Genomic DNA, 23,307 nt, shown 5'->3' with positions numbered 1-23,307 from the left:
GAGTCAGGAGGTGAGTTATTCACCGCAGGATTCCTAGTTTCTGACCTGCTCTTGTAGCCACAGTATTTATATGCCTAGTCCAGTTCAGTTTCTGGTCAATGGTAACCTGCAGGAAGTTGATAGTGAGGGACTCAGCAATGGTAATGCCATTGAATGTCAAGGGGCAATGGTTAGGCTCTCTCCTGTTGGAGATGGTCCTTGCTGGCACTTGTCAGCCCAAGTCTGGATACTGTCCAGGTCTTGCTGCATTTGGACATGGACTGCTTCAGTATCTCAGGAGCCGCAAATGGTACTGAAAATTGTGCAATCATCAGTGGAGATCCCTACTTCTGACCTATAATGGGAGGGAGGTCATTGATGAAGCAGCTGAAGATGTTTCTGTCTAGGATACTACCCTGAGGAACTCTTGCAGTGATGTCCTGAAACTGAAATGATTGACTTCCAACAACCACGGCCATCTTTCTTTGTGCTAGGTATGACTCCAACCAGTGGAGAGTTTTCCCATTGACTCCAGTTTTTCTAGGGCTCCTTGATGCCACACTTGGTAAAATGCGACCTTGATGTCAAGGGCTGTCACTCCCACCTCACCTTTGGAGTTCAGTTCTTTTGTCCATGTTGAACAAAGACTGTAATGAGGTCAGGAGCTGACTAACCCTAACGAACACAAACTGAGCACCAGTGAGTGGGTTATTGCTAAGCAGTTGCCGCTTGATGGCACAGTTGATAACCCCTTCCGTTACTTTACTGATGATGGAGAGTAGACTGATGGGACAGTAATTGGCTGGGTTGGATTTGTCCTGCTTTTTGTGTACAGGACATATCTGGGCAATTTTACACATTGACGGGTAGATGCCAATGTTGTAGTTGTACTGGAACAGCTTGGCTAGAGGTGCAGCAAATTCTGGAGCACAAGCCTTCAGTACTATTGCCGGAATATTGCCAGGGCCCATAGCCTTTGCAGTATCCAGTGCTTTCAGCCATTTCTTGATATCATGTGGAGTGAATCGAATTGGCTGAAGACTGGCGTCTGTGATGCTGAGGTCTTATGGTGAAGGCTGAGATGGATCATCCACTCGGCACCTTTGGCTGAAAATTTTTGCTTCAGCCTTATCTTTTGCACTGATGTGATTGGCTCTCCCATCATTGAGGATGGAGATATTTGTGGTACTCGGTAGGAGGTTTCCTTGCCATGTTTGACGTGATGCCATGAGACCTCATGGAGTCCGGTGTCAATGTTTAGGACTCCCAGAGCAACTCCCTCCCGACTGTATACCACTGTGCTGCCATCTCTGCCGGTGGGACAGGACAGACCCAGAGATGGTGATGGTGGTGTCTGAGAGATTATCTGTAAGGTATGATTCCATGAGGATGACCACGTCAGGCTGTTGCTTGACTAGTCTGTGAGACAGCTCTCCCAATTTTGGCATTAACCCCCAGATGTTAGTAAGGAGGACTTTGCAGGGTTGACGGGGCTGAGTTTGCCATTGCCGTTTCCCGGTGCTTAGGTCAGGCGGTCCATCCAGTTTCATTCCTTATTGGCTTTCTAGCAGTTTGATACAAGATTGACTTGCTTGGCCATTTCAGAGGACAGTTAAGAGCCAAACACATTGCTCTGGGTCTGGAGTCACATGCAGGCTAGACCAGGCCAGGACAGCAGATTCCCTTCTCTAAAGGGGCATTAGTGATAATCATTTCATGGTCATAACTAGACTTTTAATTCCAGATTTTTATTGATTGAATTCAAATTCCACCATCTGCTGTGGTAGGACTGAATCCTGGGTCCCCAGAACCTGGATCTCTGGATTATTAGTGCAGTGACAATACCACTACACCACCGCCTCCGCCTTTCTGGGTAGAAAGATGTGCGCACTTTCTGTCTGCCATTTTAGAGACTTAGACGGCTGTTGCATGGCTGGGCATGACCAAATCTCTAGGCTCAACAGTTAAAACCTTATCCTGGCACATCAGTTTGAACATATTTGGCCACAAATGTTGATGGAGATGGACAATTTGTGTCAGTACCTGAGGCAAAGGCATATTTGCACTGTCTCCCTCTGCCTGTGTCTATGCTATGGAACAAGTATGTCATACCAAGTTATGCAGAGGAGTGGCCTGCTCGAGTCTATGGTACAGTGACTGTTACCATGGTGATGGGATTTTTCTTTTCAAACCTAAACTGTAAGTGCAATACAGCGGTTTAAAATGTAACCTCCTGCAATCTGAAGACAGAACTACTTTGCCTCAAAGTCTTAAAGGCTATAAGAGATGAAATCTTTGGACCTATTGGCATATTTTATTCACATCATGAGGTTTTATTCATTCTTCACAAAGGCTGTTTTTGGGTAGCAGGAGTTTTGGCTTAGAAGTTCCTTGGGGTTGCTCCCGTTACACGAGTATTACTGCACCAGGAATGCAGTGGAACCCCCATTTCTGGACGTACATCTTCCTTCCCTATGAGATGATAAATGCTCCTTTATTGACATCAAAAAAAGGGAATCCCTTCACTATTTCATGAAACTGCAAGAGAATTTTATACAGTTTGCTGCTGGGTAGCTTCTAAGTGAAAATGTGGAATATAAAGTAGGGCAACAGGCAACTGAGAGTTGTCTACTGTTGTACAAATAGTTTCTCCATTATATTTAGGATTGTGGGGCAAACCAATAGAAAGCAAGTCTCCCCAGTAACCTAACTGAGATCCCTAGACACCGACAGATCCTAAGAACTTTGGTATAATGGCAATTATTCAGCAAATAATTCCAGAGATTTTAGCCCCAATATTGTACCTGGGTATTCATTCAACATGTTGATCATGAGTTTCATGGTATCTGTCCTGAAGTATCTCCCTCTAGTTTGAAGCTGTTTTCAATAATTCTAATCCTGCAGTTTAATTTGAAGTAATATTCTGGTTTAACATACCTCAATAAGATATTTCCTCAAACACCCCCTTTTCAAGCTTAAAAGCGCATGGGCTTCATTTTACAGCTCATTCCCTCCACCGGGAGGAAAGTCAGCTAGAAGCTGACTCACTCTGTGCAAGCCCGGCCTGAAGCCATAATAAGCTGTGGCCGGGCTCAATTGGCTCACAGTGGGACTTCTGCCCCACACCGGGAAGCCCTTGGGAGCTGCTGGCCAACCCAATTGGCCGGCAGCTCCAGCAGTCCCGGCAGCACCAAGGGGTCAGTATTGGGCTCTGCCAGGATTGCAACCAGTGCAAGCAAAAAGGCCCAATGGATCCCCAAGTGAGGTAGGTCTAGAGAATTGGGCAGGGAGGGCTTGGCTAGCTTAGGGAGGATGGGGTGGGTTTTGGAGAACAGGCAGGTAGGAAGGGAGTATAGGCGGGTGCTATCTTAGGGGGGTTGCCCCTGATGCGCAGAAGCCATCTCCCCATCTTTTAAAAACCTCTTTTATAAAAACAGGCTGTCCAAACCCACCCACCTGCCCATGCCAACCATACCATGGCATGGGCAGTGTATTGTTGGGGTCAATTGGCTTGTTAGCATATTTATTTACATATGGCAGACGGGCTGCTGATTTTAGTGCTATGGAGGTGAGCTCAGGGGTGGGTGAGAAGGTGGTGTGCTGGACACCCACCCTACTTAATATACCCCCCGCACCGCCCCCCCACCCCCCCACCCCCCCACCCCTGCCAACCCCCCCCCCCCCCCCCCCGCCTTCAAAAACACACACCTGGCAGGGACACATAAAATCCAGCTCCACGTTTTTCCAGGCCAGGATTTTCCATTCGTTGGGTGGGCTCGGCAGGGGCAGTCGTGGAGCCGACCGCCGCCCGCGATCAGCTCCGCACTACGATTTCACGTGGGAGGGCCAATTAAGGCCTGCTCTGCATTGATCGTGAACGATAGCGCTGAGCGCTACCTGTGCGGGCGTAGGAGGAGGGGGAGTCGGGTCCGGCGCATGCGTGTGAAAGAGCGCTTCGATCTCCCCGAGGCACAGAGCTGCCTCAGGGAGATTGAAGTGCTTTATTGCACAAAAAAATAAAGATATTAAAAATTTAATGAAACAATGTCCCCTCATGAGACTGTGTCACATGAGATGGGACATGTTTTTATTTTTCAAAGAAAGTTTTTATTTCATTTGTATTTGCTTTAGGAAACCTCATCCCACTTGTGGATGAGGTTTCCTAAAAAATGTAAAGGCCACTTGGCCTTTTCGCCTGGGGTGGGGCAGCGTAAAATTCATGTTAATTATCTTGTTAATGGCCTTTATAGGCTTATCGATTATCGGTGGGCTTGCAGCGGACTCTGGCGCGCGCCCGCTGAATGAAATATCGCACAACTTCATGATGACATCAGGACGCATGCCCGACGTTATCATGTGTCATTCTACGTTCCAGCGTGTCGTTCTCCTGACACTAGGGACAGAATATTGCGCGCGTTGGGCGGGCACCTGCGAGACTCCGACGAACGTAAAATGACTCGCGACGACGTTGGGTGAGCATCCCGACGACATCGTGCACCCGAGCGATATTTTGGCTGGCGGGCGCATGCGGGAGTCGACAACGCACCCACCAACAATTAACAGGCCTATTAAGGCCATTAAAATTCTAATTAAATGAAATTTTTTGCTGCCCATCCAAACTTGGCGAAAAGGCCAAGAGGCCTTTGGATTTTTTGCGGAATCTCATCCATGGGTGGGATGAGTTTTCGTTCAGTGATTTTAAAAAAAGCATTTTTCAAACTAATTTCTAACATGTCCCTGCTCACGTGACAGAGTCACATACGGGGACATGTTAAAAATATTTTTAAATTCTTTATCTTTATTGTTCAAAATCAGCTCTGTGCCTCAGGGAGCTATTACTGCACATACGCAAACTTGCATGCTCGCGCTCCTCCCGCCCCCACCCCGGCTGCGCTGAGCGCTGCAGCACTCATGCTGGCTGCCCATTAATTGGCCAGCCAGTATGAAATCGCGATCGGGGCCCGATCACGGGGGGTGGTTGGCTTCCCAACCACTCCTGTGCCCACCTGCCAAGCCCGCTCGACGAGGGCAAAATTCTGCCCTAGGGATAATCTTTGTCACTCTTCTCTGCACTGCCTCCAGTGACCATAACTGAATAAAGCACAATGAAGTGTGATCATTACATCTTTTGATTTATATTCTACTATTTTGCCAAGCGATTCTGCATCTTATTGGCTTTATTGATTGTTCCTCTCTGTTGGTTGGCCATATTTGGTATTAAGTCTACTAAGATTCCTAGGTCTCATGTAGCTTCACACTAATCTATTTTATCACCAATCATGGAGTGAGCATGCAAAACAATATACTGCAGATGCTGGAAATCTAAAATAAAAACAGAAATTGCTGGAAATACCCAGCAGACCAGTCAGCACCAGTGGAGAGGAAAACAGAGCAAACAACTAAGGTCGATGCCCATGGGCAAAGTATATTGTCTATTTTTCTTTCTGTGCGCAGCACTTTACATTGATTTACACTAAGTGTAATCTGCCATTGTTCTACCCACATACATATCTGGTCCAACTCTGAGCTGCTTCTCTCTATTGCATCGCTTCTTTTTTAGTGTTGCTTGCTAATTTGATGACTTTGTATTCAGCTTCCAAATCTAGGGCATTTATGTAAATTAAAACACTTAGTGATTCCAGTCCTCAGTCCTGAGCCCTGAGGTGCACAACTCAGTACTTTTCCCACTTTGACATAGCTCTTCTAATGAATACACATGCATTTCCGAACCTTCAGCCGGACTCCAGTGCAAACCTTGGGTTGGCCCTGATTCTCCACAGTTTTGTATTTTAATTAATAGTTATTAGTGTGGAACTTGGCCAAAAGACTTTTGAAACATAAAAGCATAAGGACATAAATAATAAAAGAGCAGGAGTGGACCATACAGGCCCTTGAGTCTGCTGTGCCATTTATAAGATCATGGGCAGGATATTTTGCTCGTCGGGCGGGCATGCACCCAACCTGACCCAGCGTAAAATGATATTTCGGTCAACGGGCGCAGGTGGGAGTCGGCAGCACGCCCGCTGACAATTAAGCAGCCTATTAAGGCCATTAAAGTCACAATTAAAAGAAATTTTTTGCTGCCTGGCCAACCTTACTATTGACAGGCAGGAGAATCGGCCATGCGGCCTTTGGATCTTTTTGAAACCTCATCCATGGGCAGGGTGAGGTTTTGATCAGCGATTTTTAAAAAAAATTAAAATTTTTCAAACTAATTTCTAACATGTAAGTCATATGAGGGGACATGTTTTTTTTAACATTTTCAAATTCTTTATTTTTTATTTTAAAAATCTTCAGCTCCCTGAGGTAGCTCTGTGCCCCAGGGAACTTTTACTGCGCACACATGCGCAACCTTCCGCCTCCGCCGGCCTCCCCCCACACCCTGGCAGCGCTGAGCGTTGCAGCACGTGATTCACGCTGGCTGGCCGATCACAGGCAGCGGTCCGTTTTGCGGCCGTTCCTGCTCGCCACCGCCAATCCCGCCTGATGACCGGAAAATCCTAGCCCATGACTGATCCTCGATTTCATCTCCACTTTTTTGCCTGATCCCCTTATCCCTTCATTGCACCCACTGTAAGGCAAGTATATCCTTCCTTAGATATGGAGACCAAAGCTGCAGTATTCCAGGTGTGGTCTCACCAAAGCTCCTTAAAATGGCAGCAAGACTTCCTTACTCTTGTACTCTGACCCCCTTGCAAAAAAAGGCCAGCAGATCAATTACCTTCCTAATTGTTTGCTATTATTTTTATTTGTTCATTGGATGTGGGCATTGTGGGGTTGGCCAGCATTTGATACCCACCCCTAATTGCCCTTGAGAAGGTGGTGGTGAGCTGCAGTCCATGTTATGTAGGTACAACAGTGTTTTTAGGAAGGGAGTTCCAGTTTTGAGCCAATGACAGTGAAGAATGGTGATATAGTTCCAAGTCAGGATGGTGTGTGTCTTGGAGGGGTACCTGCAGGTAATGTTGGCCCTATCCATCTGCTGCACTTGTTCTTCTAGGTGGTAGAAATCACGGTTTGGAAGATGCTGTTGAGGGAGGATGGTGTGCATCTTGCAGACAGTAACTTTCACTTAACCACTTACCTGCATGTTAACTTTTTGAATTTCTTGGACAAGGACACCCAAATCTCTGTGAGCGTCAACAATTAATAGTTTCTCACCATTCAAAAAATGTTTAGTTTTTCTATTCTTCATACCAAAGTGCAGAACATTTCTGCACATCATCTGCCACCTTCTCACCCACTATTAGTATCTCTTTACGAAGCCTTTGTGCCCTCCTCACAGCTTACTTTTTCATCGAACTTCGTATTGTCAGAAAGCCTGGATATATCACACTTGGACACTTCATTCAAGTCATAATTGTAATTTACAAAATTGGCAGTAGCTGAGGACCCAGCACTGATCCTTCGATAATTCACTAGTAACAGTCTGCCAACCCAAAATGATCCATTTATTGCTACTCTTTGTTATCAGTCCTCTGTTCGCTGCTGTTTACTAGGTTGCTATTATACAGATAATCCTCAATCTTATCCAGGAATTCATTATATGGGGTCTTGTTTTTATTACTTGAGGATCATGGGGGAGAAATATGTACATATATTACCACTTCTATCTAACTGCCTAAACCATGCGGCAATCTTCATTGATATTAGTGGAGAACACTGTGCATGTTGTGCAGTTAGCAGCCTGCAGTGTTGCCTGCCCCTGGTGACGCTATACAGATTTGTCCCCTATAACTTAAAATCATAGAATTATGCAACACAGAAAGAGGTCATTTTCCCCATTGTGCTATGCTGGCTCTTGAAAGGAGCTATCCAATATGTCCCATCCCACTGTCCCTTCTCCATGGCTTTGCATTTTTTTCTTTACATTGCTGAAAAAAGACACGCTGTCGAAACTTTTTGTCTTTTCTCTTCTTTATTCTTTCATGGGATGTATGTGTCACTGGCAAGGCCAGCATTTATTTCCCATCCTTAATTACCCTTGAACTTTATGGATTCTTAGGCCATTTCAAAGGCAGTTAAGAGTCAGCCACATTGCTATGGGTCTGGAGCCACATCTAGGCCAGACCAGGTAAGGATGGAAGATTCCCTTCCCTAAATGGCATTAATGAACCAGATGGGTTTTTACGACAATCAAAGATTGTTTCATGGTCACCATTACTGAGACTAGCTCTATATAGGGCCCAAGCCATTTGCTCATTGTACAAGCTTGATGTCAAAATAGGGCACATCAAAGCTACCCTCTAGGATAACGGCTACCCTGATCAAATAGTTGCTCGCTGTATATCGTGCAAACTCACAAATGGGCCTAAGGCCACAACTTTCAGTCCTGAAAAGTGCCCAGTCTACCTCAGATTACCCCAGAAGGGTAAGGTATCTCAAAACTTTGAGCAGCAAGTGAAGTTAGCTGTTACACATTCCCACAATGCAGTAGCAACAAAAGTTATATTCTCCACTAACAAGATGCCGCCAAAAAGATGTTCTTCTGACCACACAGATGAGTGATGTGGTGTATGAATTTCAGTGCCGTTGTGGTGCTAGGTATGTAGGCTGTATGTCCCAATAACTGGAGAATCATATCAAATAGCAAGTCCCTTTGGCTATTCACAACAGGCAAAGTACTGACCAGTCTGTGCTTGCAAAACTCAGAACATATTGTCCAACATTAGATGTAATTCTGTAATTGGACAACACTTGCTAAACAATCCTGATTGTGCTAAGAATTACACTGACAGCCAATTTAAGATTATCAGTCAGATTTGCAGTGTATCTCACTTATGCCTGCTAGAAGCTACATATATTCACACACAGTACCCTGTCCATTAGAAGCAGAAATAACATGTCCACGCATTGCACCTTTTCAACTTAACAAAAGCTTGGGGGAAAGCTATTCCCTGGTTCATTCCCCATGGCACTGCCTCGCCCAACCAGAGTTTACCTGCCTGGTTTGAATTTAAACAAAAGCTTGGCAGTTAACTGTTCACTGGTGCATTCTCCATGACAATGCTTCTATCAATCAAAGCCCACTTACAACCAGTCAGCACCCTCTTTTCATGCAGTATCAATTGTTGTTCCCTTTGAGATTTGGCACTCTTGGTGAATCTGTCCTGGTGAGTGCGAGATGAAAAGCTCGAACAGCATGTCTCTTTTTTCAGAAATACTCAAGTTCTGTACTACCAAGCGACTATTTTCCTTTATGAGTATATAACCGACTCTCTTTGGAAAGTTACTAAAGGCTTAACATATGAGGAACGTTTGAGGACTCTGGGTCTATACTCGATGGAGTTTAGAAGGATGAGGAGGGATCTGATTGAAACTTACAGAATACTGAAATGCCTGGATAAAGTGGACATGGGGAAGATGTTTCCATTAGTAGGAGAGACTAGGACCCAAGGGCACAGCCTCAGAGTAAAGGGAAGACCTTTTAGAATAGAGATGAGGAGAAACTTCTCTAGCCAGAGAGTGGTGAATCTATGGAATTCATTGCCACAGAAGGCTGTGGAGGCCAGGTCATTGAGTATATTTAAGACCGAGATAGATAGGTTCTTGATTGGTAAGGGGATCAAAGGTTACGGGGAGAAGGCGGGAGAATGGGGTTGAGAAACTTATCGGCCATGATTGAATGGCGGAGAAGACTCGATGGGCCGAATGGCCTAATTTCTGCTCTTATGTTTTATGGTCTTATGGTCTTACTATTGAATCTGCTTCCAGGCATTGCATTCCAGATCAGAGCAATTTGCTGCATAAAAATGTTCTCCTCATTTCCCATGTGCTTTTTGCACCAGTTATCTAATGCTTCAGGATTACCACTTTTTTAAACATGAGGTAAAATAATTGCAGCGCCATATGTACTCCTGAAGTAGAGCGTACCTTGTGTGTTTGGTCAATTCAATGCTAGGTCATTACAAAGTCATTAATTTTTGACACAGAAGTACAGAAAACCACTTTACATCATTGCAATGGAACCTTACTTGTTCCTGCTGAGGATAGAATTTAATCCTGCACAAATAAACCGGGAATAGAAACACCTGCATGAGGATCAAAATTTGTTTTCAGACATGAATGTAACCTTTAATACAGCTTTAAAATCCAAAGGTTGGCAAAATTGGCCTGGAGTCATTCTCGGGTCCCCAGTGGTGACACCTGTCATTATGCTGTTATGTTTGTCCATTACAGTCAATGGGGGAAAACATTAGCCCTCAGAAATCTACAGTGCCGATCTTGTTAAATAAACAAGATTTTTAAAGTTGGTCGCAGTTATTTCTAAAGGCTAAAACTTATAAAAGCACCCTGACAGCGACACTTGCTCTTTAATTGGGATTTGGTTTTATGGCCAGAATTTTTCCTTCATCGGGCGTACTCGGCGGGAGCAGGTGGGGGCAGTCGGGAAGCTGACCACCGCCCCCGATCGGCTCCGCACCATGATTTCACCCAGGCGGGCCAATTAAGGCCCGCCCTGCGTGGATCGTGAGCGGCAGCGCTGAGTGCTACCTGTGCAGGCAGGGGGAGGAGGGAGAGCAGGCCTGGCACGCAGTTCTCACATGTACGCGAAAGAGCGCTTCAATCTCCCTGAGGCACGGAGTTGCCTCAGGCAGATTGAAGGGCATTTTTTAAAAAATTAATAAAGACAATAAAAATTTAATGAAACATGTCCCCCCTTGTGAGACTGTGTCACATGAGGTGGGACATGTTTTTAAATTCAAAATAAAGTTTTTTGTTTAATTTCTATTAGGTTTAGGAAACCTCATCCCGCTCGTGGATGAGGTTTCATAAAAAATGTAAAGGCCGCTTGCCTTTTCGCCTGCCCGCCAACCATTAGGTTGGACGGGCAACGTAAATTTCAAGTTAATTAGCTTGTTAATGGCCTTAATAGGCCTTTCAGTTATTGGCGGGCAAGCAGCCGACTCTGGCATGCGCCCGCCGAACGAAATATCGCGCGAGTGCGCGATGACGTCGGGACACATGCCCAACGTCATCGCGCGTCATATTATGCATGTCGGGGGCATCCCCGAACACCGAACGTAAAATTCTAGCCGATCAGGCCTCTATGTAGGAGCATCATATTTATATAAACTAAAGCATGAAAGATATAAGATTAGAGATCATGCAAGAGCTTTCAAACTGGCAGAAATGCAATGCAGCAGAACCTCTGCATTTCTTGGGACTCAAACAAGGCGACCCGAGTCAAAGGTTATCGGGGGTGGGGCAGTGGTGGGGTTGAGGAGGCAGGCAGAAAAGTGGAGTTAAGGCCACAATCAGATCAGCCATGATCCTATTGAATATCAGAGCAGGCTCAAGGGGCTGAATGGCCTACTCTTGCTCCTTAAACAATAAAAACTTGGAAATAAGAGCACTGGTCTAAACTAGCATTCCATTTTAAGGTATACAAGACCAGTTCAGACCAGTACACTTATTTCCCAGGTTTTACTGTTTTTTTCCTATGCTCTTATATTCTTGTGGGCTGAAATTTCCGGTCGGCGTGCGAAGGGCAGGCCCAACACGCCGATGCGTAAAATGTCGCGCGATGACGTCGAGCGTGCGTCCCGACATCATCGCACGCCAGCACGATATTTCGTTCGGTGGGCATGAAGCCAACTCCAACGCGAGTCCGCCGAAAGGTAAGCGGCCTATTGAAGCCATTAAGGAATCAATCGAGCCACTTGAGAACGATGCCCGTCCAACTTTAAGGTTGGCGGGCAGGTGAAAAGTCCAAGCAGCCTTGCGTTTTTCAGGAAACCTCATCCATGAGAGGGATCCACCGAACGAAATATCGTGCTGGCGTGCACTGATGTCGGGACGCACGCTCAACGTCATCGCGCAACATTTTACGCATCGGCGTGTTGGGCCCGCCCTTCGCACGCCGACTGGAAATTTCAGCCCATAAGAATATAAGAGCATAGGAAAAAAACAGTAAAACCTGAGAAATAAGTGTACTGGTCTGAACTGGTCTTGTATACCTTAAAATGGAATGCTAGTTTGGACCAGTGCTCTTATTTCCAAGTTTTAATTGTTCGTCAGCTCTTCATTTGTTTTTTATAGTTTTCAAAAAATGTCAATACAGTTAATGTACAGAAATTTAAACATTGAGGTGGATTTTACACTCCCCTGCCATTTGGTGTGAAGGTAGGGAGGGGCATGTAAAATTCAGGGGCACGTAAAATCCAGCATTGCAATTTTACCACCCATGGTGGGTGATGCCAGGCAGTCCAACTGCCAGTGGGCCATGTCAAAACTTAGGCTGAAAGAAAAACATTAACGCCAAGAATAACATCATTTAATCTGCCATGCTAACTAACTCTCTAACATGTGCCATATGACCTTCAACCCCCCCCCCCCCCACAAGGTCAGGTGTCCCCATATGTAGTATAGTGTACCTTACAGTATCTTATCCGAGTACCGTATTGTAGTTAATACTCAAGTCCAGACATATAATCAGCTATCATCATGACAGGCCAATTGAGGCCTTTACCTGGGCAATTAATGCCCACTTAAGGGCATCCCAACACTGCTGGGGTTTAACCAATGGCAGGATAGGCCCACACCAAGCGGCCACCCCCGGCAGGTTTCCTTGTGCGGGCTGATGTTAGGCAGGGAGTGGCTCTCCTTAACTGGCTCCCTGGGTCCATTGGAGGAACTCCTGAAGGTATTACCCCACCCCCACCAGCCCCCCCCTCCTCCATGAGCTCTCAAACCCTGGTACCTCACTCCCCTTTTTGAGACCTCCAAACAGTTCCCAAATAGTAATCCAGCACTGAACACTTCTTCATCATCCAAGTGTAGTACCGACGTGGCCACCACTCCTGATGGCACAGCCGGTACTGAAGAGCTGCTGGTATTTGAGGCGGGACTTCCTGTCCCTGAGAGGTGGAAATCTCGCCTCTAGTCTTAACATCCAGTTGGCTGTTAAGTGGCTTCAGAGCAGCCGTTCTTCTGTTGGGTGGGCTCCTCTGCACCCCCCCACCTACCCCCCCACGCACCAACTGACATTTTAGCCAGGGGGGGCGGGGGAGTCTGCCACCACCTAGCTCTGTAAAATCCAGTTCACTATGTTTGCTTTGATTGGGTTGAGTTATGCATTGTTCAGGACAGAGTTTTGAATCTTTTCATGTAGCACCCTTAACTCTAATGCTAATTTTTCCTCTTTTTGATTTCAAAGAACCTGGCCTACACAGACAATTAGTGTTCATTCAGCGACCGCTAAACACAGCTGTACTGGAAGGAAGAGATGGAGTTATGGAATGTTGTGTTTCTGGATTTCCAACACCTACAATCACATGGAAGAAAGGGGATGGGCTCATTCAGACCAGGTAATTCTGCCCGTTACATTCTTCTCGCAGCCTCTAGCTCAACAATCAATGAAATCCATTCGGATCTGTCTAAAGAAATAAAATCATGGCCACGTCATAGTTGACATTTTAGTGGTTCTCTTTGCAATCAGTAAAGAATAAAGGACAGCTTCTGTTCAAACAGTTTTGATATATTGACCTTACTATTCATTACACCTTCATCTTCAGCTATGTACTATTTCCTCATACTGAGCCAGGGTTGCTACAGAGTGTATCAGAATGTTGCAAATTTCTAACTAGCCTGTTGATACTCATAGTCTAATTTCTCAAACCCTTTTTGTGCTCCTGGCAGCCATCATAAGCACATGTGAGAGACATTTATCCTTGTTACTGTTTCTCTCCAGCTGCACTCCTTGAGGCACATGCTACTGCACATGCAGAATATAAGCCGATTCCAGCAACAATAATCACAAAACGCAGAATGGACCAATTACAAAACAAAGAATGGAAATCTATTACTGCAGCCTTGGAGAATTTGATAAGTAAAACATGGTCATTGACAATTTAGATGCAACATTTGGCTCTTTGTAATTCAGCATCCTAACAGTCATTGCAAGCGATATTGTGAAGGCTCATAATGACTCGTTCAGCCTCTTTGCAATTCATTTGGTGCTAGCATATACATAATGTATAGCAAAATTAAATAATCTATACATGATAACCAAGTAGCTTAGAGAGACCTGACATTTCAAAGGTTTCAATTCCTGTTGCCGTCACTCTCAGAATAGTAATTTTCATGTAGACCACTTTTAGTACAATTGCATTGAACAAAACTACATGATTGGTCAGATGTAGATGAGACTTGCGCAGATCAAAATATTTGAAATGTGAGATATTCCATACACTGTAAAACAATTAAAATTCCAATTTCCTATTAGCTATCACTTCAACTGCATTGCAAATTTATCTTTGGCTCAATAAATAAAAAAAGATTCACGTAACTCACACACATTTTAAACTGTCTTAACACCACTGTTAAAATAGCAAACAAAGCAATTTTGCAGCAGCATGTGAAGTGGGGAGATGGTGGTGTAGTGGTAATGCCACAGGAGTAATAATCTAGAGATTCAGGCTAATGCCCTGGAAACACGGGTTTAAACCCTACCATTGAAGCTAGTAGAATTTAAATTTAATTAAATAAATTTGGAACATGAAGCTAGTTGCAGTAGTGGTGATCATGAAACTATCATCGATTGTTACAAAAACCATCTGGTTCGTTTAGGGAAGGAAATTGGCCATCTTTATCCAAAGTGGCCTATATGTGACTCTGGACACTCAGCAATGTAGCTGTCTCTTCACTGCCCTCGGAAACTCTTAAATGCCCACTGAAATAGCCTAGCAAGCCACTCAGTTCAAGACAATTCGGAATGGGCAACAAATGCTGTTCTTGCCATTTGCATGATAGAATAAAAAAAATGTATTTGTATGATTATAATACAGTGTAATTGTCAGGCTCAAATCCAGTAACAGCCAGGGGAGCCTGCTCAGAAAACTCTGCTCAACCTCCACCATGGTGGGCAGTACAGTAACATTTTTTCATCATAGAATCACAGACAGGTATTGCATAGAAACAGGTTATTCAGTCTATCGTGTCTGTGCTGGCCAAAAAAGAGCAAATGAGGCTTATCCAGCATTTGGTCCATCGCCTTATAGGTTACCATACTTCAAGAGTATACTCAAATGCTTTTTAATGCAATGGGTTTCTGCCTGTACCACCCTTTCAGACAATGAGTTTCAGACTACCTTCAAATTCTTCTACCAATTACTTTAAATATATGCCCCCTAGTTATTGATCTCTCAGCAAAGAGAAATATCTCCTTCCTGCCCACTCTATCTAGGCCCCTATAATTTTATACCCTTCAAATAACTCTCCTCTTCGCCTCCTCTATTCCAAATAAAACAAATTTATACATTTATGGGATGTTGCCATCACTGATAAGACATTGCCAATCCCTAATTAACCTGGAGAAGGTAACAACCATCAATTTAACCAATCGTTTGCTTTCTTTTTTGATATAGTATTTAACAATCCTTACATCCTTTCAAATGTCAGAATGCTGTCTCTTTCCTTTCTGAAGCCCTGTTTGACCACTTTCTTCCATTTATTAATGACCTGACTTCTAAAGAAGTCTTGTCAGATTTATTTCACTAATTCTAATTATGTGGCAGAAAAGCCTCAGCTCTTTCCAACCTCACCAATTCCTTTTGTCATCCTAAGTGTCAAAAGAAAGAATTTTTGCTGCCAGGTTTCTACAGCCACTGCTGATGAAATGAAGGCAAACCACAGAAGTGCAGAAACAAGGCCGCGCTTTTCCAGCCCTGTCCGCCACTGGAATCTTAATGTCCCGCCGAAAGCCAATGGACTTTGCCTGACCCGCCGCATCCCCCAAGGTGGTTCCCACCATAGCGGGGCTGGAAAATCCCAGCCTAAGTCTCTTCCTCATGAAACCAGCAGAATGGCAGGGCAGGGTGTGACGTATGGAAAATCTAAAATTGCATTTCATCAATCAGTAGTCCCATGTGTTTGTGCTCTCATAGATTCAGCAGACTACGCTTATTCACATAATTCTTTGACTCAAAACCTCTAGTTGAGTTAGTTTACTACTGATATTCTTGTGCACTGTCCTGATAAATTGCAAGTCTGAACGCTTCGACAACAAGTCTCTTTTTTCAGCAATACGCAGTACATATATCTCTTGTTCTTCAATTCCTAACAGTGGACAATTTTAATTGCTTCAGGTCCAAAAAATATTCATTGCTGGCTGGAAGTAATTTGCTCATCAAAAGTGTAACTGAACAAGATGCCGGGTTTTATACATGTGTTGCCAACTTTGAGAATAAGACAGTCGGTGCTTCAGCCGAGCTCACTGTACTGGGTAAGTTCAACCTTATGATTTAACCAATAACAGTGTCACTTAGCATGACTCCATTAAAAAAACTGAACCTTTTAGGCAACTATCTTGTTCAACTATGTTCTGATAATTGTATTCATGTCCATTAGCAAATGGTCAACTCGATTGTGTAGCAATTAAGCCACAGAGATTTCAGTAAGACATAAAGGTGACAGTTGAAAATTATTATCCCATGACCACTTGAACAGTAAGGTACTGAATAGACGGTGATAGATTTTTGCCTACCAAACTTGGATTTTATCCTTGAGACCATTTTGAGCTAATACTAAGGTGGTGATTATAGGTTTGTCACTCGTGATGATAGTGACAAGAGAAAGTGTGAGTAATTGAGTAATATTGAAGAATATTGGCAAAACAGTGACTGCAAACCTTAACCCAATATATTAATAAATCTGGTAGAAATATTTAATCAGTGTACATTTGAAAACAGCTGGCAAAATAGAGGCAGACAGCATATCTCATTTGCAAAAGCTTTTACTGCCGCATTCGTTGAGGTCAAACCTTTATAAGAAAGGCAAAGCTGGAACTTAAGTTTTTAATGCTGAACTGCAACAAACTGAGACAAAAACAGAATTACCTGGAAAAACTCAGCAGGTCTGGCAGCATCGGTGGAGAAGAAATCAGTTGACGTTTCGAGTCCTCACGACCCTTCGGCAGAACTGTTCTGCCGAAGGGTCGTGAGGACTCGAAATGTCAACTGATTTCTTCTCCACCGATGCTGCCAGATCTGCTGAGTTTTTCCAGGTAATTCTGTTTTTGTTTTGGATTTCCAGCATCCGCAGTAGCTTTTAGCTTTTTGTTTTTATCTCTGTGCAACAAACTGAGATTGATTTTCGTCTTTACCCCCTGGCTAAGCACAAAAAGGAAAATCAGGAATGGAGGATCATATACCCATAAGGAAAGCCACCTGATTTTTCTCCCATTTAACTTAATTGAAATGCTCCACTATAAGTGCACAACCTTCTAATTAGCTTCACTCTGGCAAACCTTAATGCCTAGGTGGTAAAGATGAAAATTTCCCTCTGTGCCACACTACAGTAGTGGAGTAGACCACTAACTCTGCCTTGGAATGACAGTACCAAAGCTTACTTTAAACATGATAGTCCTGGCCATGCCTATGTTAGAAACACTAAAGTCCACCTTTACTGAAGGTGGGTGAGGAGGAAGTTAAGCTAACTCATTCACATGTGTGTTCAATGGCCTGGGAGAAGGCCATTTCCCCAAATATTTGCAGAAAAAAAATTGTGAAAAGCCTGTGAAGGTATTTTTGTTATCATTTTTTAGAAATTGAAGCTTTTGAGAAGTGAACTTTAATGATATCTTGTGCTGTTCATGTCACTGCCTTGTATTAGAGCATACGCCTTTTAAGTACATTCCTGGTACTAATTCTTAAAAATGAGAAACCAATGTTTAGCTCATTGGAAAAAGGGGGAAAGAAGCCCCAAGTTTCCAAATTTTAAAGGGATCATGCCTGCAAGAAATATGTAAACGTGAGGGGCCATATGGTCTACTCTTAATCCTATTTCTATGCTTTTACACAACATGGCATAAATTCTGTCAAAATTATGCATCACATTGCATGCATATAACATTATTTAATGTAATGGGGATTTAGGGTGAACTTTGAAAATGGATAAGAAATTAGATGAAAGGGAGTAAACAGTGAGTACTCCTTAAAGGAATTATATTTGGATGTGGGAAAATGTCAAGTGAGACAACAAGTTCCCCAGATCTGCACAATACATTACCCAGCTGAAAGGACTGGAAACCTATCCCAATGCTGTCATGCTTTCAGCCACCCGTGGATGAGGTTTCATGATAAATGCGAAGGCCGCCTGGGCTCTTCGCCTGCTTTAAGGTTGGACGGGCAGCTCTGTTAATTCTGTTAATTGATATTTAAATGGCCTTAATAGACCTTTGACAGTTTGGCGGGCGTGCAGCTGACTGGTGCGCACCCGCCGAACTGAAGATCTGAATGACGTGCGGTGACGTCGGGACACACGCCTGACGTCACCGTGCGCCATTTTACATGTCGGTGAGCAGGGCCCACCCACGCTCGCTGACCAGAAGATTCAAGCCTATGTATACTTTGATACATACACTTTGATATACTATGTATATTTGGTTGAATACAGGACTAAATTTGGCTCCAATGCAATCAACAGTTGAATAGTTAGTGGATAATTACTGCCCCGGCTCATCCATGAAAATGAGTACTTAGGGTTTATCTGGCATCAGTGTAATTCTGTCACAATATATTGGCCCAGATCTTCCAGTCTCCGGATCGTCGGGGACCAGACGTATGACCCAAGATATGTGTTCCAAAGTGCTGACCTCCCTGGGAATTGCCTGAGAAGTTTAAGCTTCCAATGGGCAATTCCCCTGCTCCCCGTGACCCTTTGCAAAAATCTGACTGAGCTGGAGTTGGAGGCTTGAGTGGTTCTGTGGGACTTACCTGAATAGTTATCCAGGAAATGTTAAATAGAAAAAACCTAGTGCAAATCCCGGATAATTATAGAACTGACCAACCAATCACTCACACTGACCCCCCGCCTTCACCCCTCAATCACTCTCTCCCCGACACCCTGACTACCCCCCAACTACACCCCAGACCCAAACCGACTAACCCCCGATCACGATAACCCCCGACCACCCAACCACCCCCAATGACCAAACCTGACCATGCCCCACCACACAGCTATCCCGCTGGCCCGACCTGACTAGCCCCCGACCTGATTACCCCTCCTGATCCAACCAACCTACCCACCTCACGTAATAATACACCTCACTCATCTGCCACCCTACCCACCTACCACCCTACCCACCTACCGCCCTACCCACCTGCCACTTCACCCACCTGCCACCCTATGACCTCACCATCTACCAATCACCCACCCTAATCATCTATCATCTTACTTCACCCATCCTACCCATTTACCCCACCCATCTATCTACCCTACCACTCCACCCATTCACTAACATTCACCTATTCAACTATTCACTGATGCTCAAACTAAACATTTAAACTTACCATACAGCAGCTAGTGTTGTAAAAGAAGGCATATGCTGTCTTACCCTCAACTCTACAGTGCTGTGATGGAGCTTTTTGATGGATGCTGTGCACTGCATTCCTGGAGAAGCCAGGTTCTGGAGGCCAGGCAAGAAATATGGAGCAGCGTCGGGGGTGGAATAGATTGAGCAGTGTGGCAATCTGTCGATGATTGCCAGTCCACGGAAGACCTGGGCCTGTAATTACCGCAGCTTGTATTTTTATAGCCCCTTTAATATAATAATATTCCCCAAGGCACTTCACAGGAGAGTTCTCAAACAAAATTTGTCAATTTTGCCACCTAAGCAGATCTTAAAACAAATGGCCAAAAGCTTGGTTAAAGAGATAGGTTTTAAGGGGTGCCTTTAAGTGGGAAAAGAGAAGTAGAGAAGTGTAGATGTTTAGAGAGGGAATTCCAGAGCATGAGGCATAGGCAGCTGAAGAGACTACCCACCAAAGGTCGAGCATGAAAATTAAGGCTGTGCAAGTGGCCAGTAATAGAGGAGAGCAGAGACCTCAGACCATTGCAGTGCTTGAGGAGCTGACAGAGATAGAGAGGTGTGGGTCCATGGAGGGAACTGATAACAACTGTGGTAATTTTAAAATTGCCCAATGTAGGTCAGCAAGCGCAGGGGTGATGGGTGAACAGGACCAGTAACCTCAGATGCAGAGGAAAGAAAACAGGAGTCACCATTTATTCTTTAAATAAGTCACTTCTCCTGTTGAAGGTTGGAAACTATTATTAATTTATTATTTTATACATGCTCTGTTGATTCATGATGTCGATAAGAGTACTATATGTGTATTATATCGTCATCATCATTCAATTGCTACACAGTTCACTATGATGAATTTCTAGCTTGTCCAATCTTCACATATTTCATGTTGGATGATATGCAGCTTGTACTGATCAGCTATAGCTATGTATTAGCGGCTATTGAATTCCATTCTAATGCTTTCTGAAAAATTGCTTGTTACTGCATTGAGCCTTCTCTTATTTTTTTTTCTTCATTCACGGGATGTGGGCTTCGCTGGCTGGGCCAGCATTTATTGCCCATACCTAGTTGCCCTTGAGAAGGTTGTGGTGAACTGCCTTCTTGAACCACTGCAGCCCATGTGGTGTAGGTAACTCACAGTGCTGTTAGGAAGGGATTTCCAGAATTTTGACCCAGCGACAGTGAAGGAACGGTGATGTACTTCCAAGTCACGATGGTGAGTGACTTGGAGGGGAACTTCCAGGTGGTGGTGTTCCCATCTATCTTCTGCCCTTGTCCTTCTAGATGGTAATGGTTGTGGGTTTGGAAGGTGCTGTCTAAGAAGCCTTGGTGAATTCCTGCAGTGCATCTTGTAGATGATACACCCTGCTGCTACTGTGTGTCAATGGTGGAGGGAGTGAATGTTTGTTGATGGTGCCAATCAAGCGGGCTGCTTTGTTCTAACATAAGAACATAAGAGCATAAGAAATAGGAGCAGGAGTAGGCCCCTCAAGCCTGCCCTGCCATTCAATAAGATCATGGCTGATCTGCCCCAAGCCTCAACCTCCCTTTCGTGCTAGGTATTCATAGCCCTCAACTCCTCGATATTTCAAAAATCTACCCAACTCCTCTTTAAATACTTTCAGTGATCTAGCCTCCACATCTCTCTGGGGTAGAGAATTTCAGACATTCACTACCCTCTGAGAGAAGAAATTCCTTGGCATCTCAGTTTTAAATGAGTGTCCCCTTATTCTGTAACTATGTCCCCCAGTTTGAGGACCCCCCATGAGTGAAAATATCTTCTGAACCTCTACCCTGTCAAGCCCGCTCAGAACCTTGTACGTTTCAAAAAGATCACCCCTCATCTTCTAAACTCTAATGAATAAAGGCCTAACCTGTTTAGCCGTTCTTGATAAGTCAACCCCTTCATCCTTGGAATCAGCCGAGTGAATCTCTTTTGAACTGCCTCCAATGCCAGTATACCCTTTCTTAAATACAGGGACCAAAACTGTACACAGTACTCCAGGTGCAGCCTCACCAACATCCTGTACAGTTGTAACAAGACTTCCCTATTTTTAAACTCCAACCCCCTAGCAATACAGGCCAATATTCCATTTGCCTTCTTAATTATTTGCTGCACCTGCATGCTAACATTTTGTGTTTCATGCACAAGAACACCCAGGTCCCTCTGTGCTACACTTTTTTGGAGTCTCTCTCCATTTAAATAATAGTCTGCCTTTTGATTCTTCCTACCAAAGTGCATGACCTCACACTTTCATACATTAAACTCCATCTGCCAAGTTTTTGCCCATCACTCAACCTATCTATAGCCCCTTGCAGATATTATGTCCTCATAACAACATGCCCTCCCACCTATTTTTGTATCATCAGCAAATTTGGATACATTACACTCTGCCCCCTTCTCCAAGTCATTAATATAGATAGTAAATAATTGAGGCATTAGGACTGACCCTTGTGGCACTCCACTAGTTACGTCTTTCCAACCTGAAAAATACCCATTAATCCTGACCCTCTGTCTTCTCTGTGCTAACCAATCCTCAACCTATCCTGGACAGTGTGTCAAGCTTCTTGGGTTTTGTAGGAGGCAAATGGGGAGTATTCCATCACGCTCCTGACTTGTGCCTTGCATATGGTAGGCAGCCTCATTGGTGGGCATTGCATCATTGTTCTGTGTGGCCATTGGTGTATCATATCACATCATGAAATGAACTGCACGTACAGTACTCATATAGAACTCACTGGCAAAGGCACCTGTTTTTTTTTTCCTTGACCATTATGACCCTGCATCAATGATCACAAACAGCAATGAGAAGAATGGCTTCTTAATCTGTTACTGGTGCCGACTGAGGAATAAATGTTGGCCAGGAAACTGAGAGAAGTCCCCTCTTCTTCTTTGAATAGTGCAATGAAATCATTTATGTTCAACTGAGAATGCAGCTGGTACAAGTTAACATCTCTTCTGAAAGATAACACTTCCAATAATGCAGCACTCCCACAATAGTACACTGAAGTGGGCTTGCATCCAAGTGGTCTTGGCTTTTTGATGCAGGGGTGAGTAAACCAAGGCTGACACCAAAGAAAAATTAAAGGAGAAGTTAGGAAAAAATCCCTTTACATTGACATTAGGTGACTTCTGGAATCAGAAGTACCTGCTCAGATTGACTAAATGGCACATTTCTGTGATATAACATTCTAACATACACTTTGCCCAAATGCCTCTGGGAAAGGAAGGGGTAAACAAAGTCCAATAGCTATCCAGTAAGCTGCGCTTGGAAGCACAAAACCACTTCAGTGAGCTACTTGAAGCCAGGTAGCACCTGTAGAATTGTATTGCAACATGGCATAGTGCCTTGGCGAGAGCAACAGTTAAAAAAAAGTATGAATTCCTCTACCATATTAGGGTATGCTTATTTTGTGAATTGCTTGTAGAGCACTGATGTGCTTTTTGGATGATGTGACAAATATCTCGTTCATGCTTCATGTTAATATTTTTGAGGTAATTTTTGATCCTGGGAAGAGTAAAGTTTAACTGTAGAAAATGGGATAAATGTAACTAAAGCAGCTTGGAGTCTATTGCAATTTAAATGTTGGGAGCATGTTAACTTGTCTAGCATGTTAACCCTTTAGGGTTAACAGCTAGAAAGGAAAGATCATATAACAGCAGGTAGGCTTACTTAGCCGGCGAGCTGGAGATGTGACATCTACACTGCTTGCAAAGAAGTGCAGTCCAGAGAGAGGTTTTGTTATGGGCATTAGAGCTAAATTAGCTTAAAAGCACACAGTCAACCCTGCAAGTCTACATTGTCATGGAGATGGGTGGAGTGTAAGTAGGTTCTTTGGTTTCAATTTATCTGTGTATTTTCTGGTAGAGGGGGTTGATTGTTAGAGGGGGTTGATTGTAGTCTGGACCTCATGTGGTTTGCAGCTCAGAGAGAGGCCCTGAGAGCTGTTAGCAGGCTTCAGGCAGTTAGGGCTCAGCAAAGTCCTGGGGAGCTAAGAATGTTGCAGAAGGTCACTGGTTC

At 44.1% G+C, this 23,307-nt stretch overlaps 1 protein-coding gene across 1 annotated transcript in view; it reads left to right on the top strand.

Moving 5' to 3' along the window:
- dcc (DCC netrin 1 receptor) overlaps positions 1-23,307 on the top strand; it is a gene marked incomplete at its 5' end in the record, with an annotated part of 921,129 nt that overhangs the window by 290,733 nt on the left and 607,089 nt on the right. Inside the window, 2 exons of the mRNA XM_078539210.1 lie at positions 13,139-13,289; positions 16,068-16,204. Of these exons, the coding sequence (XP_078395336.1) occupies positions 13,139-13,289; positions 16,068-16,204 (288 nt within the window). The remainder of the gene's footprint in view (positions 1-13,138; positions 13,290-16,067; positions 16,205-23,307) is intronic.

The sequence above is a fragment of the Cetorhinus maximus genome, chromosome 1, assembly GCF_964194155.1.
Source record: "Cetorhinus maximus chromosome 1, sCetMax3.hap1.1, whole genome shotgun sequence".
Taxonomy (NCBI): Eukaryota; Metazoa; Chordata; class Chondrichthyes; order Lamniformes; family Cetorhinidae; genus Cetorhinus; species Cetorhinus maximus.
The sequence above is the reverse complement of the archived record's forward strand: the minus strand, read 5'-3'. Positions and strand labels throughout refer to the sequence as shown.